Genomic DNA, 17,264 nt, shown 5'->3' with positions numbered 1-17,264 from the left:
ATAAAGATGCAGGGACATTGTTTCCAACTGCAAGAGAAATCAGACAAAAAATTAAATTACGAGAATGGATGACTAAATGGCAGTATATCCATTCACTGGAAGACTGTGTGTCAGAGAAAGTGAATACCTAGAGAAGCCAGCATGTGTGGGTCTCACAAACACAATGAGGAACAAAAACGTTAAGCTGTATGACTGTACATCTGATATCACTTATACTGAGTCTCCACATATGGAACACAATTTCATATCTTAGTATGACATATATGTTAACATATATGTCTTAACATATATGTTTTAAGGGTGCAGGAATATATGAAACATCAAATCCAGAATAATGTGATCCCTGAGGAAGGCACATCTTCTTGGAGAGAAGTACATAGGGGGTTCTGGGTATTAGTAATAGTTTGTTTCTAAAGCTGGGAAGTAGATATATAGGTTATATCATATTTCTATTTTACATTTTTATATAGGAAATATTCAAAATTAAATTAAAAAAAATAAAAACAGGTGATGGCTGGATTGTGAGTTAAAATTAGAAGAAAAAAAACCAAAACAGTGACATTTTCAAAGACAGAAATACCAAGTATTTTTAGACTAAACGCATAAAATTATATTTGTGGAACAGTTAGTAATAAAGTCATTGCTTTTAGTGTTAACAGAACACAAAATAACTATAAGATACAAAAGTTGATGGAAAATAATTTATAATCCCTTGAAGCCCAGGTATTTTACAACACTATAAATCTTCATATCAAATGATATAAAAACACTCCTTATTTTTAAGTGGTTGTGGTATATTTGATAGTCTACACTTTAAGAAGGGTTAAGGGAAAACCAGAGAAAGCTGGAACACGCACTGGGGTTTGGGTTCTCTCTCCAGCCACAAGGACGAAGCTTGAGGGCCTCTGGGATACTCTCCAGAGGATGTGCTCCTCACCCATGGGCTAGAGCATCCGATGATTAAAGATAAATATGTGACAGTGAGGAGAACATTAGGAGATAAAACTTACAAATTAACTGGCTTGACTGGGGCCAAGAAAGATCTTGTTTGAAATCTGTCCCAGAGTCCACCAACCATCTAAAATCATCAAAATGAATGACAAGTATTTAGCAAAGTGACTGTAACTTCTAGTATTTAAATTTCAATTGCTGCGATTTCTGGTATGTAAGTTTCAAGTACCGTAATTCCTAGTACACAAGCTCAGTCCCTCCTATCACAGGCACGGGCCCAGGGCACCTAGTGAAGGCACTGCTGGAGCATCGTTACCCACTCAGAGGCTGCTCTGGAACTGCTCCTGCTCTCTGCTTTGCCCTCAGGCCCTCAGTGTCAACTCTGTTTTCCGGAGCTGGACTCTGCCTCGTTAGCCACCTCCTCCAGACTGAAGCCCTTGTGAAAGGCCTGACTTGAGTTCTCGTCTCAAGATGGTGCTTTCTTGGCTCCTCAGCCTCAGGGTAGTCTCTCCCACCCAGAGCCTGAACTCTGAATCTCATCCTGCTGTGAAGGACTTTGGACACAAGTATAGTTCAACACCAAAGAATATGTAATAAAAGACCAGCTCTCACAAGGTATAAAATATTTTAAAGGAGTTGAGAGAGCCTTAAAATATTAATAGTTAGGAATCCAGACATATTTTTGGTCCTTTAATTGGTTTTAATTTCTGTGTGCAAATCACATGCTGAGATTTTATACTAATGCTTTATTTTCTCCTCTTATTATCATTTTTTTCACTGTAAAAGCTGAAGTGTTTCAAGATAATCTAGACTTCTTAACCTATAGCTCATGAAAGTCTTAGGAGTCCATGTTTAGAACTGTATTTCAATACATAGCTGATCTCTTTTATAGTCCCATGTATTTTACATATTAAAAACTTCATTCTGAAAGGTGGTTCCAGGGCTCAGATTTCCCCCCAAAAGATGAGGGAATCGAGGGAAGCAGAAGGTGTTTTGCAAGCACAGAGCAAGGACATCCCATGCAACTGTGAGGCCTAAAGTAATACCTGAATGGTTCTCGGGATATAGCCCAGAGAAAACAGTGGTGAAGGCAATGGACCATTATCCGCAAAAGACAAGGCTGGAGGAAGCAGCAGGTGGACTCGGAGATTTGAGAGCAGCTCAGCACAGAATGTGATGTGCAATGTGGAGGGTGAGATGTCAGTGGTGGAGTAGAAGCTAGAGGAAGAGATGGAGAGAGCTGAGGATAAGACGGAGGTCATGGGCAAATAACAGAGACCTGGGTATGTGCCATGCAAGGAGAATGAGTTTTACCTTCTAGAAGGTGATGGGTTTTAATCAGTGTGGTAACATGGAGTGATTCATCCTTTAAGGAAAGCACCCTGGCTTTTATGTGGATATAATAATCCCTGTGATGACTCCCCCACCCCCCAAGATGAGTTCTTGATGTCAGAAATGAAAACAATGAACATCTCTACCAATAATTGGGTATGTCTGTCACAAAAGCTTTATGATTCATGGATTTTCCCATTCTGCCTCAAAAAGCGCAGAGCTAAGTTCTGGATTTAAGGACTGTTCTCAGCATAGGCTCTCTGGAGGAATCATAATCATATCTCTGTCTTCATTACTTACTCCTTCTTTTGCAATTTTTAAAGTAAACACAGTATTTGAAAATAACTTTTGAGAAAGAGGTGGTCTTTAAATGAAATTTGAAAAGTTTCAATATAGGTATGAATGCATTTGAGGTTATTGATGACTTATGATTTTGGAAGTTTCAGTTCCATAAATGTATATATTTGCTTTGCTCTTTTCATAACAATAAAATAAATATTATTGTGCTTTAAAGTTTGGTTCAGTAATAAATGCATTATTTCAAAAAAATGTAACTATAAAGTAAAAGGGATTGTGCACAAATAATTAAGGTCCCTAATCACTGACCTGTGTTATTGCTGGCAATCCTTCATATCTTTTCAGTGTAAAACAATGTGAAACAGGGTCAGCGGCTTTTTCCACTGTTGTTTCTTCTGGATCAAGTTTTGGTGGTAGCATCTTGTCCCAAGGAACCATTTCATAAGCTCTATAAAATTATTAAATAATGACATTTTGTGAAACATACATATCCAACTAGCATGGTTGCTAACAATATCGCATTCTGTAGTAGGAAGATGTCCCTCAAGACTCCTGCCCCTCGTGTACACACTGTGCACAACCACTAGTGTGAGCAGAGCAAATGACTGTGAGAAGTACCACTCCTATGACAGTTTCTACGGCAAATTTATATGGCAAGAGGGATTCAGTTCAGTTTAGTCGCTCAGTCGTGTCCGACTCTTTGCGACCCCATGAATCGCAGCACGCCAGGCCTCCCTGTCCATCACCAACTCCCGGAGTTCACTCAGACTCATGTCCATCGAGTCAGTGATGCCATCCAGCCATCTCATCCTCTGTCGTCCCCTTCTCCTCCTGCCCCCAATCCCTTCCAGCATCAGAGTCTTTTCCAATGAGTCAACTCTTCGCATGAGGTGGCCAAAGTACTGGAGTTTCAGCTTTAGCATCATTCCTTCCAAAGAACACCCAGGGCTGATCTCCTTCAGAATGGACTGGTTGGATCTCCTTGCAGTCCAAGGGACTCTCAAGAGCCTTCTCCAACACCACAGTTCAAAAGCATCAATTCTTCAACGCTCACCTTTCTTCACAGTCCAACTCTCATATCCATACATGACCACTGGAAAAACCACAGCCTTGACTAGACGGACCTTTGTTGGCAAAGTAATGTCTCTGCTTTTTAATATGCTGTCTAGGTTGGTCATACGGAGAAGGCAATGGCACCCCACTCCATTACTCTTGCCTGGAAAACCCCATGGATGGAGGAGCCTGGTAGGCTGCAATCCATGGGGTCGCTAAGAGTTGGACACGACTGAACGACTTCATTTTCACTTTTCACTTTCATGCATTGGAGAAGGAAATGGCAACCCACTCCAGTGTTCTTGCCTGGAGAATCCCAGGGACGGGGGAGCCTGGTGGGCTGGCGTCTATGGGGTCGCACAGAGTCGGACATGACTGAAGCGACTTAGAAGCAGCAGCAGCAGCAGGTTGGTCATAACTTTCCTTCCAAGGAGTAAGTGTCTTTTAATTTCATGGCTGCAGTCACGATCTGCAGTGATTTTGGAGCCCCCAAAATTAAAGTCTGATACTGTTTCCACTATTTCCCCATCTATTTCCCATGAAGTGATGGGACCAGATGCCATGATCTTTGTTTTCTGAATGTTGAGCTTTAAGCAAAAGGGATTGCACACATGTAATTAAGGTCTGTAATCAGCTGAATCTGAGTGAATCAAAAGGTGGCTTATCCTAAGTGGTTCTAACCTAAACAGGTGAGCCTTAAAAGAGGCAAGAAAACAGCAGGAGACACTCTTCAGTTATCCTTAAACAAAACCGGTGAGTCCCACAGCTGCACTGAGCTGAGTTCTGCCAACAATCCAAATGATCCTCGGAGATGAGAACCCAACTGTCACTGATGTCTTGATTCCAGCCTGAGAAACCCTGAGCATTGAACACAGTGTAGACATGCCAGCACTTTCATCTTATGGAAATGTGAGATGATAAATGGGCATGATTTAAAGCTGATACATTGTGGTAATCTGTTACACACTTTTTTTTTTTTTTCATTTGGTCTCTGCAGCAGGACAAGAAGAACATTAACACATAAATAAACTATGGCTTAGAGAACTGAGTTTGTTTGCTTGAGGTCACTCAGCCACTGATGGTCAGTTAGGACTCCCATCTCGATTACTGGCTTCTGAAGGGTCAGTTATATTCACATGATGTGAAGCAGTTCATCCCCCTCCTCCCTAAAGCCATCTCTGCATCTTCTTCCTCCTCTACCTGTTGCCTCCTCTTGGTCTCTTTTGCGGGCTTCCTTCTCTCCTTTTCCTTGATGTACACATGCCAAGACTCAAGCTCTGCTCTTCTTTGGTTCATTCAATGCTGTGGCTTGGCATCCCTGCCTATAAATCATGACAACCAGATGTATTCCTCCAGCCCAGCCCTCTCCCCACAGACTGCAGACCCACAGCCCAGTTGATATATCCACTAGGATGCCTAATGAGCAACTCTGATATTCAGCATGTCTAAAAGTGACTTCTCTTCTTTCACTCCAAACCTTCTCTACCTGCCTTCACTGTGACAAGCAATAGCTTCAGTCCATGCGGCTGCAGAACCTAAAACCTTGGAATCATTCTCCATGCCTCCTTCTTTCAGACTCATACTCTCCAGCCTGGAAATTGTGTTGGCTCTGCTTTAAAAATGTATCCAGAGGCCAATAACTGTTAAAACTTCCTACTGAACTCCTCCTACCTGCTATTACCTCTGACCTAGATGACAGTGGCAGCCTTCTAACTGGTCTGCCAGCTTATTCTCTCACTCAGTCCACTCTGAATCCAACAGCCACCATGACTGTTGATATACACACCCGATCTGGCCACTTCACTGCCAGTGCCCTACTATTTACAGTTTCTTAATGTGCCCGATGAGATCTGGGTTCTGGCCCTTCCTGACTTCTTCTACTACCGCCCCCTTACTCTGCTGCAGACCCTGGCCTTTGTTCTTCCTTGATAGACACCTCAGTCACATGTCTGACATGGAGCTGTTACTCTGTAATCCCTTTGACTGGAAAACAGTCCCTCCAGACATCTGCACATCCCCTCATCTCCTCCAAGTTTCTGCTCAAATCTCACTGTGCAAGGAGGCCCACCCAGAGCTCCAGGCACTCCTGATCTTACCATGTTTTACTTTTTTTTCTCATTTTTGCATTGACTTATTACCTTCTAAGATATGATCTGTCTACCTATTAGGCTTGTGGTTTAGCGTCCATCTCCCTTTAGAGTGAGTACTCACTGGAGAATCTCAGCCTGGGGCGTAGACATATAACAGATACTTTGATTCTCTCCTTCAAACTTCTCTGCTCTCCTTTTCTATGATGCTGTACCCTTATCTCATCCTCTCTCTCTGACCATTTCCTTTCTGTTCTGGTTTTATTTTTCTATTAAATGTAGGTTTTTCTCCGTTGAACTGTTTATTTTAGCAATCAATGTAAGTAAGTAAAGAATTGTGTCTGAAGTTCTTTGAAGTCCTCGCAGGACCCTGAATATTGTGCACAGGAAGGAGATGTGTTATTAAAGAAAAAATAAATAGAAATATATTTTTAAATCAAATTCTATTGGGGAAAAAATGCTTACTTTTGTGTAGAGGACTTGTAAAATGAGTCTTTTGCACTATATTTCTTGTTTGATTGTAAAACTGGTTCTCCATTATCCTAGAAGGGGTGAATAATGTTAAAAAGATAAGATATAAATGAGAATTGCTAACGTTTTCTATTCATCATTCTTTCTTTTCTCATCTTTCTGCATTTTTCTTCTTTCAAAGCATCTCTTGGATCAACCAGATTTAATGCTTTCCTACTGTCCTCTATTATCTTGAAAATTTACATTGTTTACACACACACACACACACACACTGCTACTGATTACATTAAAATTTACAAATATATATTATTCTACTCATCTTTTTAATCTCCCTGATTTTTGGCTTAATCATTTTCTCAGTTTAAGATTGCAATTTATATAATTAATTCTAGACCTTTCTTATTTTCTTATATACACACAAAAGACGAATTGTTTCTTCCTAGAACACTTTTAACTCCTTTATATAAAATTATCAGTTTTATTTTCAAATTTATAATTTAGGTTAAAAAAACATTTTCTAATTTCTCCCATGATTTCTTCTTTGACCCATGAATTATTTAGAGCCGTGGTACTTCATTTTAAAATATTTGATGCTTCCCCAGACATCTTGTATTATTTATTTTTAACTCTGTGGTAGTTAGGGGCTTCCCAGGTGCTGCTAGTGGTAAAGAACCCACCTACCAGTGCAGAAGACGCAAGATGTGGGTTAGATCCCTGGGTAGCGAATAGCCCATGAAGGAGGAAATGGTAACCCATTCTGTATTCTGGCCTGGAGAATCTCATGGACAGAGGAGCCTGACGGGCTATGGTCCATAGGGTCACAAAGAGTCAGACACAACTGAAGTGACTTAGTATGTGGTAGTTTGAGAACACATATAGTAAACTATAGTCACTGACTTGGAATTCTGAACCAAATTTGCAATCCTGGAATAATCAGCACTTAGACCTAATGTCTTATCCTTTTTACATATCACCAATTGGTCTTCCCAGATGGTGCGAGTGGTAAAGAACCCACCTGCCAATGCAGGAGACTGAGGAGATGCACGTTCAATCCTTGGGTTGGAAAGATCCCCTGGAGAAGGTCATGGCAACCCATTCTAGTATTCCTGCCTGGAGAATCCCAGGGACAGAGGAGCCTGGTGGGCTACAGGCATAGGGTCACAAAGAGGCGGACATGACTGAAGCGACTTAACATGCAAATTCAATTTAGTAAAATTTTGCTAAGAATATTTTTCATATGCCTGTTCATAGGCATATCAGACTAATTTTTGTTGTAGGATCTTTTTCACATTTTGATGACAGGCTTCTTTTCTCAGATATATTATTTGGGTCAGATGATATTATTTCTGCCTTAAACATCCTTTTATTCACTAGTAAAACTATCTAACCCTGGAGTTTTTCTGTGAAAAGTGTTTTAATAATCAATTAAACTATTTTAATAGATAAAGGGCTATTCTGTTCAGCTCAGTTCAGTCACTCAGTTGTGTCTGACTCTTTCCAACCCCATGGACTGAGGCACCCCAGGCTTCTCTGTCCATCATCAACTCCCAGAGCTTGCTCAAACTCATGTCCATTGAGTCAGTGATGCCATCCAACCATCTCATCCTCTGTCGTCCCCTTCTCCTCCCACCTTCAATCTTTCCCAGCATCAGGTGTTTTCCCAGTGAGTCAGTTCTTCACATCAGGTGGCCAAAATAGTGAAGCTTCAGCTTCAACATCAGACCTTCCAATGAATATTCAGGACTGATTTCCTTCAGCATTGACTGGTTTGATCTCCTTGCAGTCCAAGGGACTCTCAAGTGTCTTCTCCAACACCACAGTTCAAAAGCATCAATTCTTCAGTATTCAGCTTTCTTTATGGTTCAACTCTTACATTCATACAAGACTACCAGAAAAACCATAGCTTGGACTAGACGGACCTTTGTTGGCAAAGTAACGTCTCTGCTTTTTAGTATGCTGTCTAGGTTGGTCATAGCTTTTCTTCAAAGGACCAAGTATTTTTTAATTTCAAGCCTGCAGTCACCATCTGCAGTGATTTTGGAGCCCAAGAAAATACAGTCAGTCACTGTTTCCCCATCTATTTGTCATAAAGTGATGGGACTGGATATCATGATCTTAGTTTTTTGAATAATGAGTTTTAAGCCAGCTTATTCACTCTTCTCTTTCACTTTCATCAAGAGGCTCTTTAGTTCTTCTTCACTTTCTGCTATAAGGGTGGTGTCATCTGCATATCTGAGGTTACTGATATTTTTCCCAGCAATCTTGATTCCAGCTTGTGCTTCATCCAGCCTGGCATTATGCATGATGTACTCTGCATATAAGTTAAATAAGCAGGGTGACAGTACAGCCTTGACATACTCCTCCAATTAGGAACCAGTCCATTGTTCCATGTCCAGTTCTATCTGTTGCTTCCTGATCTACATACAGATTTCTCAGGAGGCAGGTAAGGTGGTCTGGTATTCCCATCTCTTTAAGAATTTTCCACAGTTTTTTTTTTGTGTGTGTGATCCACACAGTGAATGTCTTTGGCGTAGTCAATAAAGCAGAAGTAGAGGTTTTTCTGGAACCCTCTTGCTTTTTCTATGATCCAATGGATGTTGGCAATTTGATCTCTGGTTCCTCTGTCACTCAGACTTTATTATGTCAGTTGTGATAAGCTGTGTTTTCAAGGAATTTGCTCATTTTAACTAAAATGTCAAGTTCACTGACATAAAGTTGTTTACCATATCCTTCATTAAAAGATAAACTATATTGAGATCTCTAATGAACTAAATCTGATTAATGCATATGATTTGATATTATAGCTATATATATATATATATCTTTTTTTTTTCATGAAACCACCACAACAGACAAGATTCAGAGTATTTATATTTTGAAAAAGGATTTCTCATGCTTCTTTGTATCCATATATCCCTATGTTCCCAGTCCAGGTCAACAAGTAATCTGCTTTTTGTCACTCTATGCTGTTTTGCATTTTTAGAGCTTTAGTTAAGTAGAATCAGCTAATATGTTTCTGGCTACTTTCATTCAGTATAACGATTTTCAGTTTCATTCCTGCTGTCACATGTATTAGAATAATAGACCTTACTTGCTGGATATTATTCTATTGTATGGACGCTACAATGTGTTCATACTTTCACATGCACATCAACAATTTGTTTCCACTTTTTGTCAACAAGGAATAAAGCTTCTCTGAGTATTTATGCTCAAGTCATTGTGTGGACATATATTCAAATTTGTCTTGTGTAAATATCTAAGAGTAGCATGTCTGGACACTTGATAGGTGTGTGTCTAACTTCTGAACAAAGTGTTAAAGTTTCTGCAGTATTTGTAACAATTCACATTCTCACCAGCAGGGTGTAAGAGGTCCAGCGTTCTGGATCCTTGTCAACAGTTGGAATTTTCAGTCTTTTAAATTTTATCCTTAACAAAATTCTAGCAATCAGAATCCAACAACACATTAAAAAGATCATACACCATGACCAAGTGGGCTTTATCCCAGGGATGCAAGGATTCTTCAATATCTGCAAATCAATCAATGTAATACACCACATTAACAAATTGAAAAATAAAAACCATATGAGTATCTCAATAGATGCAGAGAAAGCCTTTGACAAAATTCAATATCCATTTATGACAAAAACTCTCCAGAAAGCAGGAATAGAAGGAACGTACCTCAACATAATAAAAGCTATATATGACAAACCCACAGCAAACATTATCCTCAATGGTGAAAAATTGAAAGCATTTCCTCTAAAGTCAGGAACAAGACAAGGGTGCCCACTTTCACCATTACTATTCAACATAGTTTTGGAAGTTTTGGCCACAGCAATCAGAGCAGAAAAAGAAATAAAAGGAATCCAAATTGGAAAAGAAGAAATAAAACTCTCACTATTTGCAGATGACATGATCCTCTACATAGAAAACCCTAAAGACTCCACCAGAAAATTACTAGAGCTAATCAATGATTATAGTAAAGTTGCAGGATATAAAATCAACACACAGAAATCCCTTGCATTCCTATACACTAATAATGAGAAAACAGAAAGAGAAATTAAGGAAACAATTCCATTCACCATTGCAACGGAAAGAATAAAATACTTAGGAATATATCTACCTAAAGAAACTAAAGACCTATATATAGAAAACTATAAAACACTGGTGAAAGAAATCAAAGAGGACACTAATAGATGGAGAAATATACCATGTTCATGGATTGGAAGAATCAATATAGTGAAAATGAGTATACTACCCAAAGCAATTCATAGATTCAATGCAATCCCTATCAAGCTACCAAAGGTATTCTTCACAGAGCTAAAACAAATAATTTCACAATTTGTATGGAAATACAAAAAACCTCGAATAGCCAAAGTGATCTTGAGAAAGAAGAATGGAACTGGAGGAATCAACCTACCTGACTCCAGGCTCTACTACAAAGCCACAGTTATCAAGACAGTATGGTACTGGCACAAAGACAGAAATATAGATCAATGGAACAAAATAGAAAGCCCAGAGATAAATCCACGCACATATGGACACCTTATCTTTGACAAAGAAGGCAAGAATATACAATGGAGAAAAGACAATCTCTTTAACAAGTGGTGCTGGGAAATCTGGTCAACCACTTGTAAAAGAATGAAACTAGAACGCTTTCTAACACCATACACAAAAATAAACTCAAAATGGATTAAAGATCTAAACGTAAGACCAGAAACTATAAAACTCCTAGAGGAGAACATAGGCAAAACACTCTCTGACATACATCACAGCAGGATCCTCTATGACCCACCTCCCAGAATATTGGAAATAAAAGCAAAAATAAACAAATGGGACCTAATTAACCTTAAAAGCTTCTGCACATCAAAGGAAACTATTAGCAAGGTGAAAAGACAGCCTTCAGAATGGGAGAAAATAATAGCAAATGAAGCAACTGACAAACAACTAATCTCAAAAATATACAAGCAACTCCTACAGCTCAACTCCAGAAAAATAAATGACCCAATCAAAAAATGGGCCAAAGAACTAAATAGACAGTTCTCCAAAGAAGACATACAGATGGCTAACAAACACATGAAAAGATGCTCAACATCACTCATTATCAGAGAAATGCAAATCAAAACCACAATGAGGTACCATTTCACACCTGTCAGAATGGCTGCGATCCAAAAGTCTACAAATAATAAATGCTGGAGAGGGTGTGGAGAAAAGGGAGCCCTCTTACACTGTTGGTGGGAATGCAAACTAGTACAGCCACTATGGAGAACAGTGTGGAGACTCCTTAAAAAACTGGAAATAGAACTGCCTTATGATCCAGCAATCCCACTGCTGGGCATACACACTGAGGAAACCAGAAGGGAAAGAGACATGTGTACCCCAATGTTCATCGCAGCACTGTTTATAATAGCCAGGACATGGAAGCAACCTAGATGTCCATCAGCAGATGAATGGATAAGAAAGCTATGGTACATATACACAATGGAGTATTACTCAGCCATTAAAAAGAATACATTTGAATCAGTTCTAATGAGGTGGATGAAACTGGAGCCTATTATACAGAGTGAAGTAAGCCAGAAGGAGAAACACCAATACAGTATACTAACGCATATATATGGACTTTAGAAAGATGGTAACAATAACCTGGTGTATGAGACAGCAAAAGAGACACTGATGTATAGAACAGTCTTATGGACTCTGTGGGAGAGGGAGAGGGTGGGAAGATTTGGGAGAATGACATTGAAACATGTAAAATATCATGTATGAAACGAGTTGCCAGTCCAGGTTTGATGCACGATACTGGATGCTTGGGGCTGGTGCACTGGGACGACCCAGAGGGATGGTATGGGGAGGGAGGAGGGAGGAGGGTTCAGGATGGGGAACACATGTATACCTGTGGCGGATTCATTTTGATATTTGGCAAAACTAATACAATTATGTAATGTTTAAAAATAAAATTAAATTAAAAAAAATAAAAAATAAAAAAATAAAACCAGCTTGAACATCTGGAAGTTCACGGTTCATGTATTGCTGAAGCCTGGTTTGGAGAATTTTGAACATTACTTTACTAGCATGTGAGATGAGTGCAGCTGTTAGGCATGTTAGTTTTCTCTTCTTCCTAATTCAGTGAACTATTTGTATATTCTTATTTTTTGTGAGTTAAAATAAAATTTTATTTATAAAAAATTTTTAGCTATTGTGGAGATATACTGTATTTAAGTTGTATTTCACTAATGACTCAGCACATCAAGCATTTTTTAATGTGTCCATTAGCCATTCTTATATTTTTTTCTGAGGTGTCTGTTCAGATTTTTTGAAAATTTTTCATTTGGGGTGTTCATCTTGTTCCTGATTGATTTTAAGCGATCTTTATACATCTTAGAAACAAATCCTTTCTTATTTATATGAATGTGAATATTTTCCCATTATGAGGCTTGCTGATTAATTTTCTTAATAATGCATTTTGAAAATCTAAATATTTAAAAAATTTTATAACCTTAATTTTATATTAAGGCTTATTATCCATTTAAGATTATTTTTTGTACAGGTTAATGGTATATCCAGCTGTTTCTATAATACATTAAAAGACTTTCCTTTCTTCACTAAAATGTTTGGCACATTCGTGGCTGTATTTCTGGACTCTTAGGTTCCATTAATCTGTATGTCTATCATTTGCCTATTGGTAAATGGCAACCCACTCCAGTACTCTTGCCTGGAAAATCCCATAGACAGAGGAATCTGGTAGCTACAGTCCATGGGGTCGCAAAGAGTCAGACACGACTGTGCGACTTCACTCACACTCACTCACTGATTATTGTAGCTTTATAGTAAGACTTGAAATCAGGTGGAATAAATCCTCCAACTTGTCCTTTTTATTCAAAATAGTTTTAGCTATTTCAGGTTTCCATTGTATACTGATTTTACAATCAGCTTGCCAATTTCTTTAAAAGTGCCTCTTAGGATTTTTAACACTAATACGTCTTTCTGTCTATAAGCCTGGTTTGCTTTCCATTTATTTAGGTCTTCTTTATTTCACTCAGTATAGTACTCTAGTTTCAGGGAAGAAAATGTGCATCAGTTCAGTTCAGTTCAGTTCAGTCGCTCAGTCGTGTCCGACTCTTTGTGACCCCATGAACTGCAGCACGCCAGGCCTCCCTGCCATCACCAACTCCTGGAGTTAACCCAAACCCATGTCCATCAAGTCGGTGATGCCATCCAACCATCTCATCCTCTGTCATCCCCTTCTCCTCCTGCCCTCAATCTTTCCTAGCATCAGCGTCTTTTCAAATGAGTCAGCTCTTCGCATCAGGTGGCCAAAGTATTGGAGTTTCAGCTTCAACATCAGTCCTTCCAATGAACACCCAGGACTGATCTCCTTTAGGATGGACTTCTTAGATCTCCTTGCAGTCCAACGGGCCCTCAAGAGTCTTCTCCAACACCACAGTTCAAAAGCATCAATTCTTCAGCACTCAGCTTTCTTCATAGTCCAACTCTCACATCCATACATGACCACTGGAAAAACAACAGCCTTGACTAGACAGACCTTTGTTGGCAAAGTAATGTCTCTGCTCTAGGTTAGTCATAACTTTCCTTCTAAGAGTAAGTGTCTTTTAATTTCATGGCTGCAGTCACCATCTGCAGTGATCTTGGAGCCCCCAAAAATAACGTCTGACACTGTTTCCACTGTTTTCCCATCTATTTGCCATGAAGTGATGGGACTGGATGCCATGATCTTCGTTTTCTGAATGTTGAGCTTTAAGTCAACGTTTTCATTCTCCTCTTTCACTTTCATTAAGAGGCTCTTTAGTTATTCTTCGCTTTCTGCCATAAGGGTGGTGTCATCTGCATATCTGAGGTTATTGATATTTCTCCCGGCAATCTTGATTCCAGCTTGTGCTTCATCCAGCCCAGTGTTTCTCATGATGTACTCTGCACAGAAGTTAAATAAGCAGGGTGACAATATACAGCCTTGACGTACTCCTTCTCCTATTTGGAACCAGTCTGTTGTTCCATGTCCAGTTCTAACTGTTGCTTCCTGACCTGCATATAGGTTTCTCAAGAGGCAGATCAGGTGGTCTGGTATTCCCATCTCTTTCATAATTTTCCACAGTTTATTGTGATCCACATAGTCAAAGGCTTTAGCATAGTCAATAAAGCAGAAATATATGTTTTTCTGGAACTTTTTTGTTTTTTTGACTATCCAGCGCATGTTGGCAATTTGATCTCTGGTTCCTCTGCCTTTTCTAAAACCAGCTTGAACATCTGGAAGTTCACGGTTCATGTATTGCTGCAGCCTGGCTTGGAGAATTTTAAGCATTACTTTACTGGCATGTGAGATGAGTGCAATTGTGTGGTAGTTTGAGCATTCTTTGGCATTGCCTTTCTTTGGGACATGTTTGGGACAAAATTCTATGTTAGTTTTGGTTTGTAAAATACAATCTTAAATTTTCATTTTCCAATTGTTTGCTTCTGATATGTAAAGATACAATTGGTTTTTGTACATTAAACAATAAACCTGTGCCTTTAATTGACTCAGCAACTATTTTCAGTAGTTGTTTTGCAGATTCCTGAGGGTTTTCTATATAATATCTATGTAAAGATGGATTTGTTTCTTCCTTTCCAATATCTATGACTTCTACTTCTCTTCCTTATGTTACTGCAATAGCTATTACCTCTATGAGATGGAAAAGAAAAATGGCAAGAGCAGGCATTTCTTAGTCCTGATTCTAAGGAAAAAAAGTTGTCTTTTATCATTACTTTAACCTTAGTGTACCACAGATGTCCAAAATCAGGTTCAGGAAGTCCCCTTATAAATTTAATCTGTTCATAGCTTTTATTAAAAATGAATATTGATTCCACTCCCTTGCTAAGACTAGTCTTGGTTATTTATGATTCTTAGATTTCTGTATTCATTTTATAGAGAAATTTTCATTTTTTAAAAAGCTTGGATGTTCATAGGGCTTTCTGTATCTCCTCATACTTTAAAAGCCAATTTGATTTTTATTGTGATGTCATATTCCAATTAACACATTAAAATTGGCTTTTAAAGTATGAGGAGATACAGAAAGCCCTATCAACCCTTCCACTGTACTTCTAAAGTTGGTTGTAAGAACAGAAAAATGCAACATAACATCATTTTTTATTAAGTCTCCATCTTTTAAAGATCCAAGGCCATTTAAGACTTTAGAATGAAAAGCCAGGACTAGACCAGGCAGAATATGCTATAATGTATGCTGTGACAGACACTCCCTTGTGTGCTCTCCACAGGAGTGTTGAATATGCTCTTCAACTTCAGGGATTTGTAAGCAGTATTGAATTTTATCTCATGTTCAGTAATCTTTAAGTCCCAAAAGTGTGATAAGTTTTAAAAATTACTGAGCAAATGTCTACAACAGGCAAAGTGTTTTCTTTTGTTCTTTCCTTGCAGTTCCATTCCCAGTTGGGTTTGAGGGGTTTTACAGGGTAAAACTACTTATGGCAGTAGTATGCAGAGCAGTGTTATTAATAGCTATGTCCCATGTATAAAGTATGCACTGGTGCATATCTAGCCTCAGTGACTTGCATGTCGCTCTTGGTAGGGTCTGGAGTTGCAGTCCAGTTCATGAATGGTCTTTTAGTGGACCAAACAAGTGTAGGCTAAATACTTGACCTATTTCTTGGGAAACATGTCTGTTTAAAATATTTATTTGAAGGACTTGGATGTAAACATGATTATTTGCTATTTACCAGCCTAAGATCTTTTCTTTTTAATGTGAATTTTTTTTCCATTTTTAAGAGTAGAAAAGTGGAAAAGCAAGTTTGACATTTTTGTAAGATAATTTATTGGGGGATTCCAGTCCCCTATTAGACAATCATGACCTTTTCCCGTTGCCTTTTTATATGTAAGTAGCCTTTTTATATGTAAGTAAGCTGTTTTTCCGGAGAAGGCAATGGCACCCCACTCCAGTACTCTTGCCTGGAAAATCCCATGGATGGAGGAGCCTGGTGGGCTGCAATCCATGGGGTCGCTAAGGGTCAGACATGACTGAGAGACTTCACTTTCATTTTTCACTTTCCTGCATTGGAGAAGGAAATGGCAACCCACTCCAGTGTTCTTGCCTGGAGAATCCCAGGGACGGAGGAGCCTGGTGGGCTGCCGTCTATGGGGACGTACAGAGTCGGACACGACTGAAGCGACTTAGCAGCAGCAGCAGCAAGCTGTTTTTCACTTGTTTAGTGATTAAGAAGATGTGCTATAATGTAGATGCCTCATCCAACCATCTGAAACAAAAATAAGTAAAAAAAAAAAAAAAAAAAAAGCTTGGATGTTGATTGGAATTGCACTAAGACTAAAAATCAACTTAGAAAGGTCTAAAAAAATTTTAACACTGAGCCTTCCAATCCAGATGAGAGCAAATTGCTCTATTTGCATACTTTTTAATGTTTCTCAATACACTTTGTATTTTTGCCAGAGGGTTCCCAAATATTTGTAACTGCTGGTTAAAGCGTTCTTAGATGACTTTTTAAAAATTTACTGTGTTCTCATTTTCTTCTGGCTTGTACGGATTCTAACAAGAAGCCTCTGCCATTTTTATATGTGCTTCTTTGTATATACATTTCTTCCTCTACCTGTTTTAGGATCTTCTCTTTTAACCCTGTTTTTCAGCAATGTGATTGATGTACATGGGTTCATCTATATTCAGCTTGGCATCTGCTGAATTTCTTGGGTCTGCAGATTTATAATTTCCATCCGTTAGGAATAATTTTGGCCATTATTTCCCCCAATAATTTTTCCCACCTTCTTTTCTCCCCTGGGATTCCAACTACATGTATGTTAGGCTGCTTGAAATTGTCCCACAGTTGACTGCAGATCTTTTCCCTGTGTTTATTTTGGACAGTTCCTATTCCTATGTCTTTCATTATTCTTTTATTTTGCAGGGTCTAATCTGCTTTTGGAGCTGTTTATCTTTAATTTTAGACGCTGTATTTTTCTCTATAAATCCTTTTGCGTCTTGTTTGTGCAGCCAATTTTCCACGCTGTCATGGTTGTGGTCTCCTCCACAGCCTGAATGTAGGGAACAAATTTGTAACATATTC

At 38.8% G+C, this 17,264-nt stretch overlaps 1 protein-coding gene across 1 annotated transcript in view; it reads right to left on the bottom strand.

Moving 5' to 3' along the window:
• Positions 1-17,264, bottom strand: part of SPATA48 (spermatogenesis associated 48) — a 65,443-nt gene that overhangs the window by 27,185 nt on the left and 20,994 nt on the right. The window contains exons 3-5 of the mRNA XM_027538444.1: positions 6,186-6,262; positions 2,890-3,028; positions 1,011-1,078 (exon numbers count right to left, since the gene is read on the bottom strand). Of these exons, the coding sequence (XP_027394245.1) occupies positions 1,011-1,078; positions 2,890-3,028; positions 6,186-6,262 (284 nt within the window). The remainder of the gene's footprint in view (positions 1-1,010; positions 1,079-2,889; positions 3,029-6,185; positions 6,263-17,264) is intronic.

This window comes from Bos indicus x Bos taurus, chromosome 4 (assembly GCF_003369695.1).
Source record: "Bos indicus x Bos taurus breed Angus x Brahman F1 hybrid chromosome 4, Bos_hybrid_MaternalHap_v2.0, whole genome shotgun sequence".
Taxonomy (NCBI): Eukaryota; Metazoa; Chordata; class Mammalia; order Artiodactyla; family Bovidae; genus Bos; species Bos indicus x Bos taurus.
The sequence above is the reverse complement of the archived record's forward strand: the minus strand, read 5'-3'. Positions and strand labels throughout refer to the sequence as shown.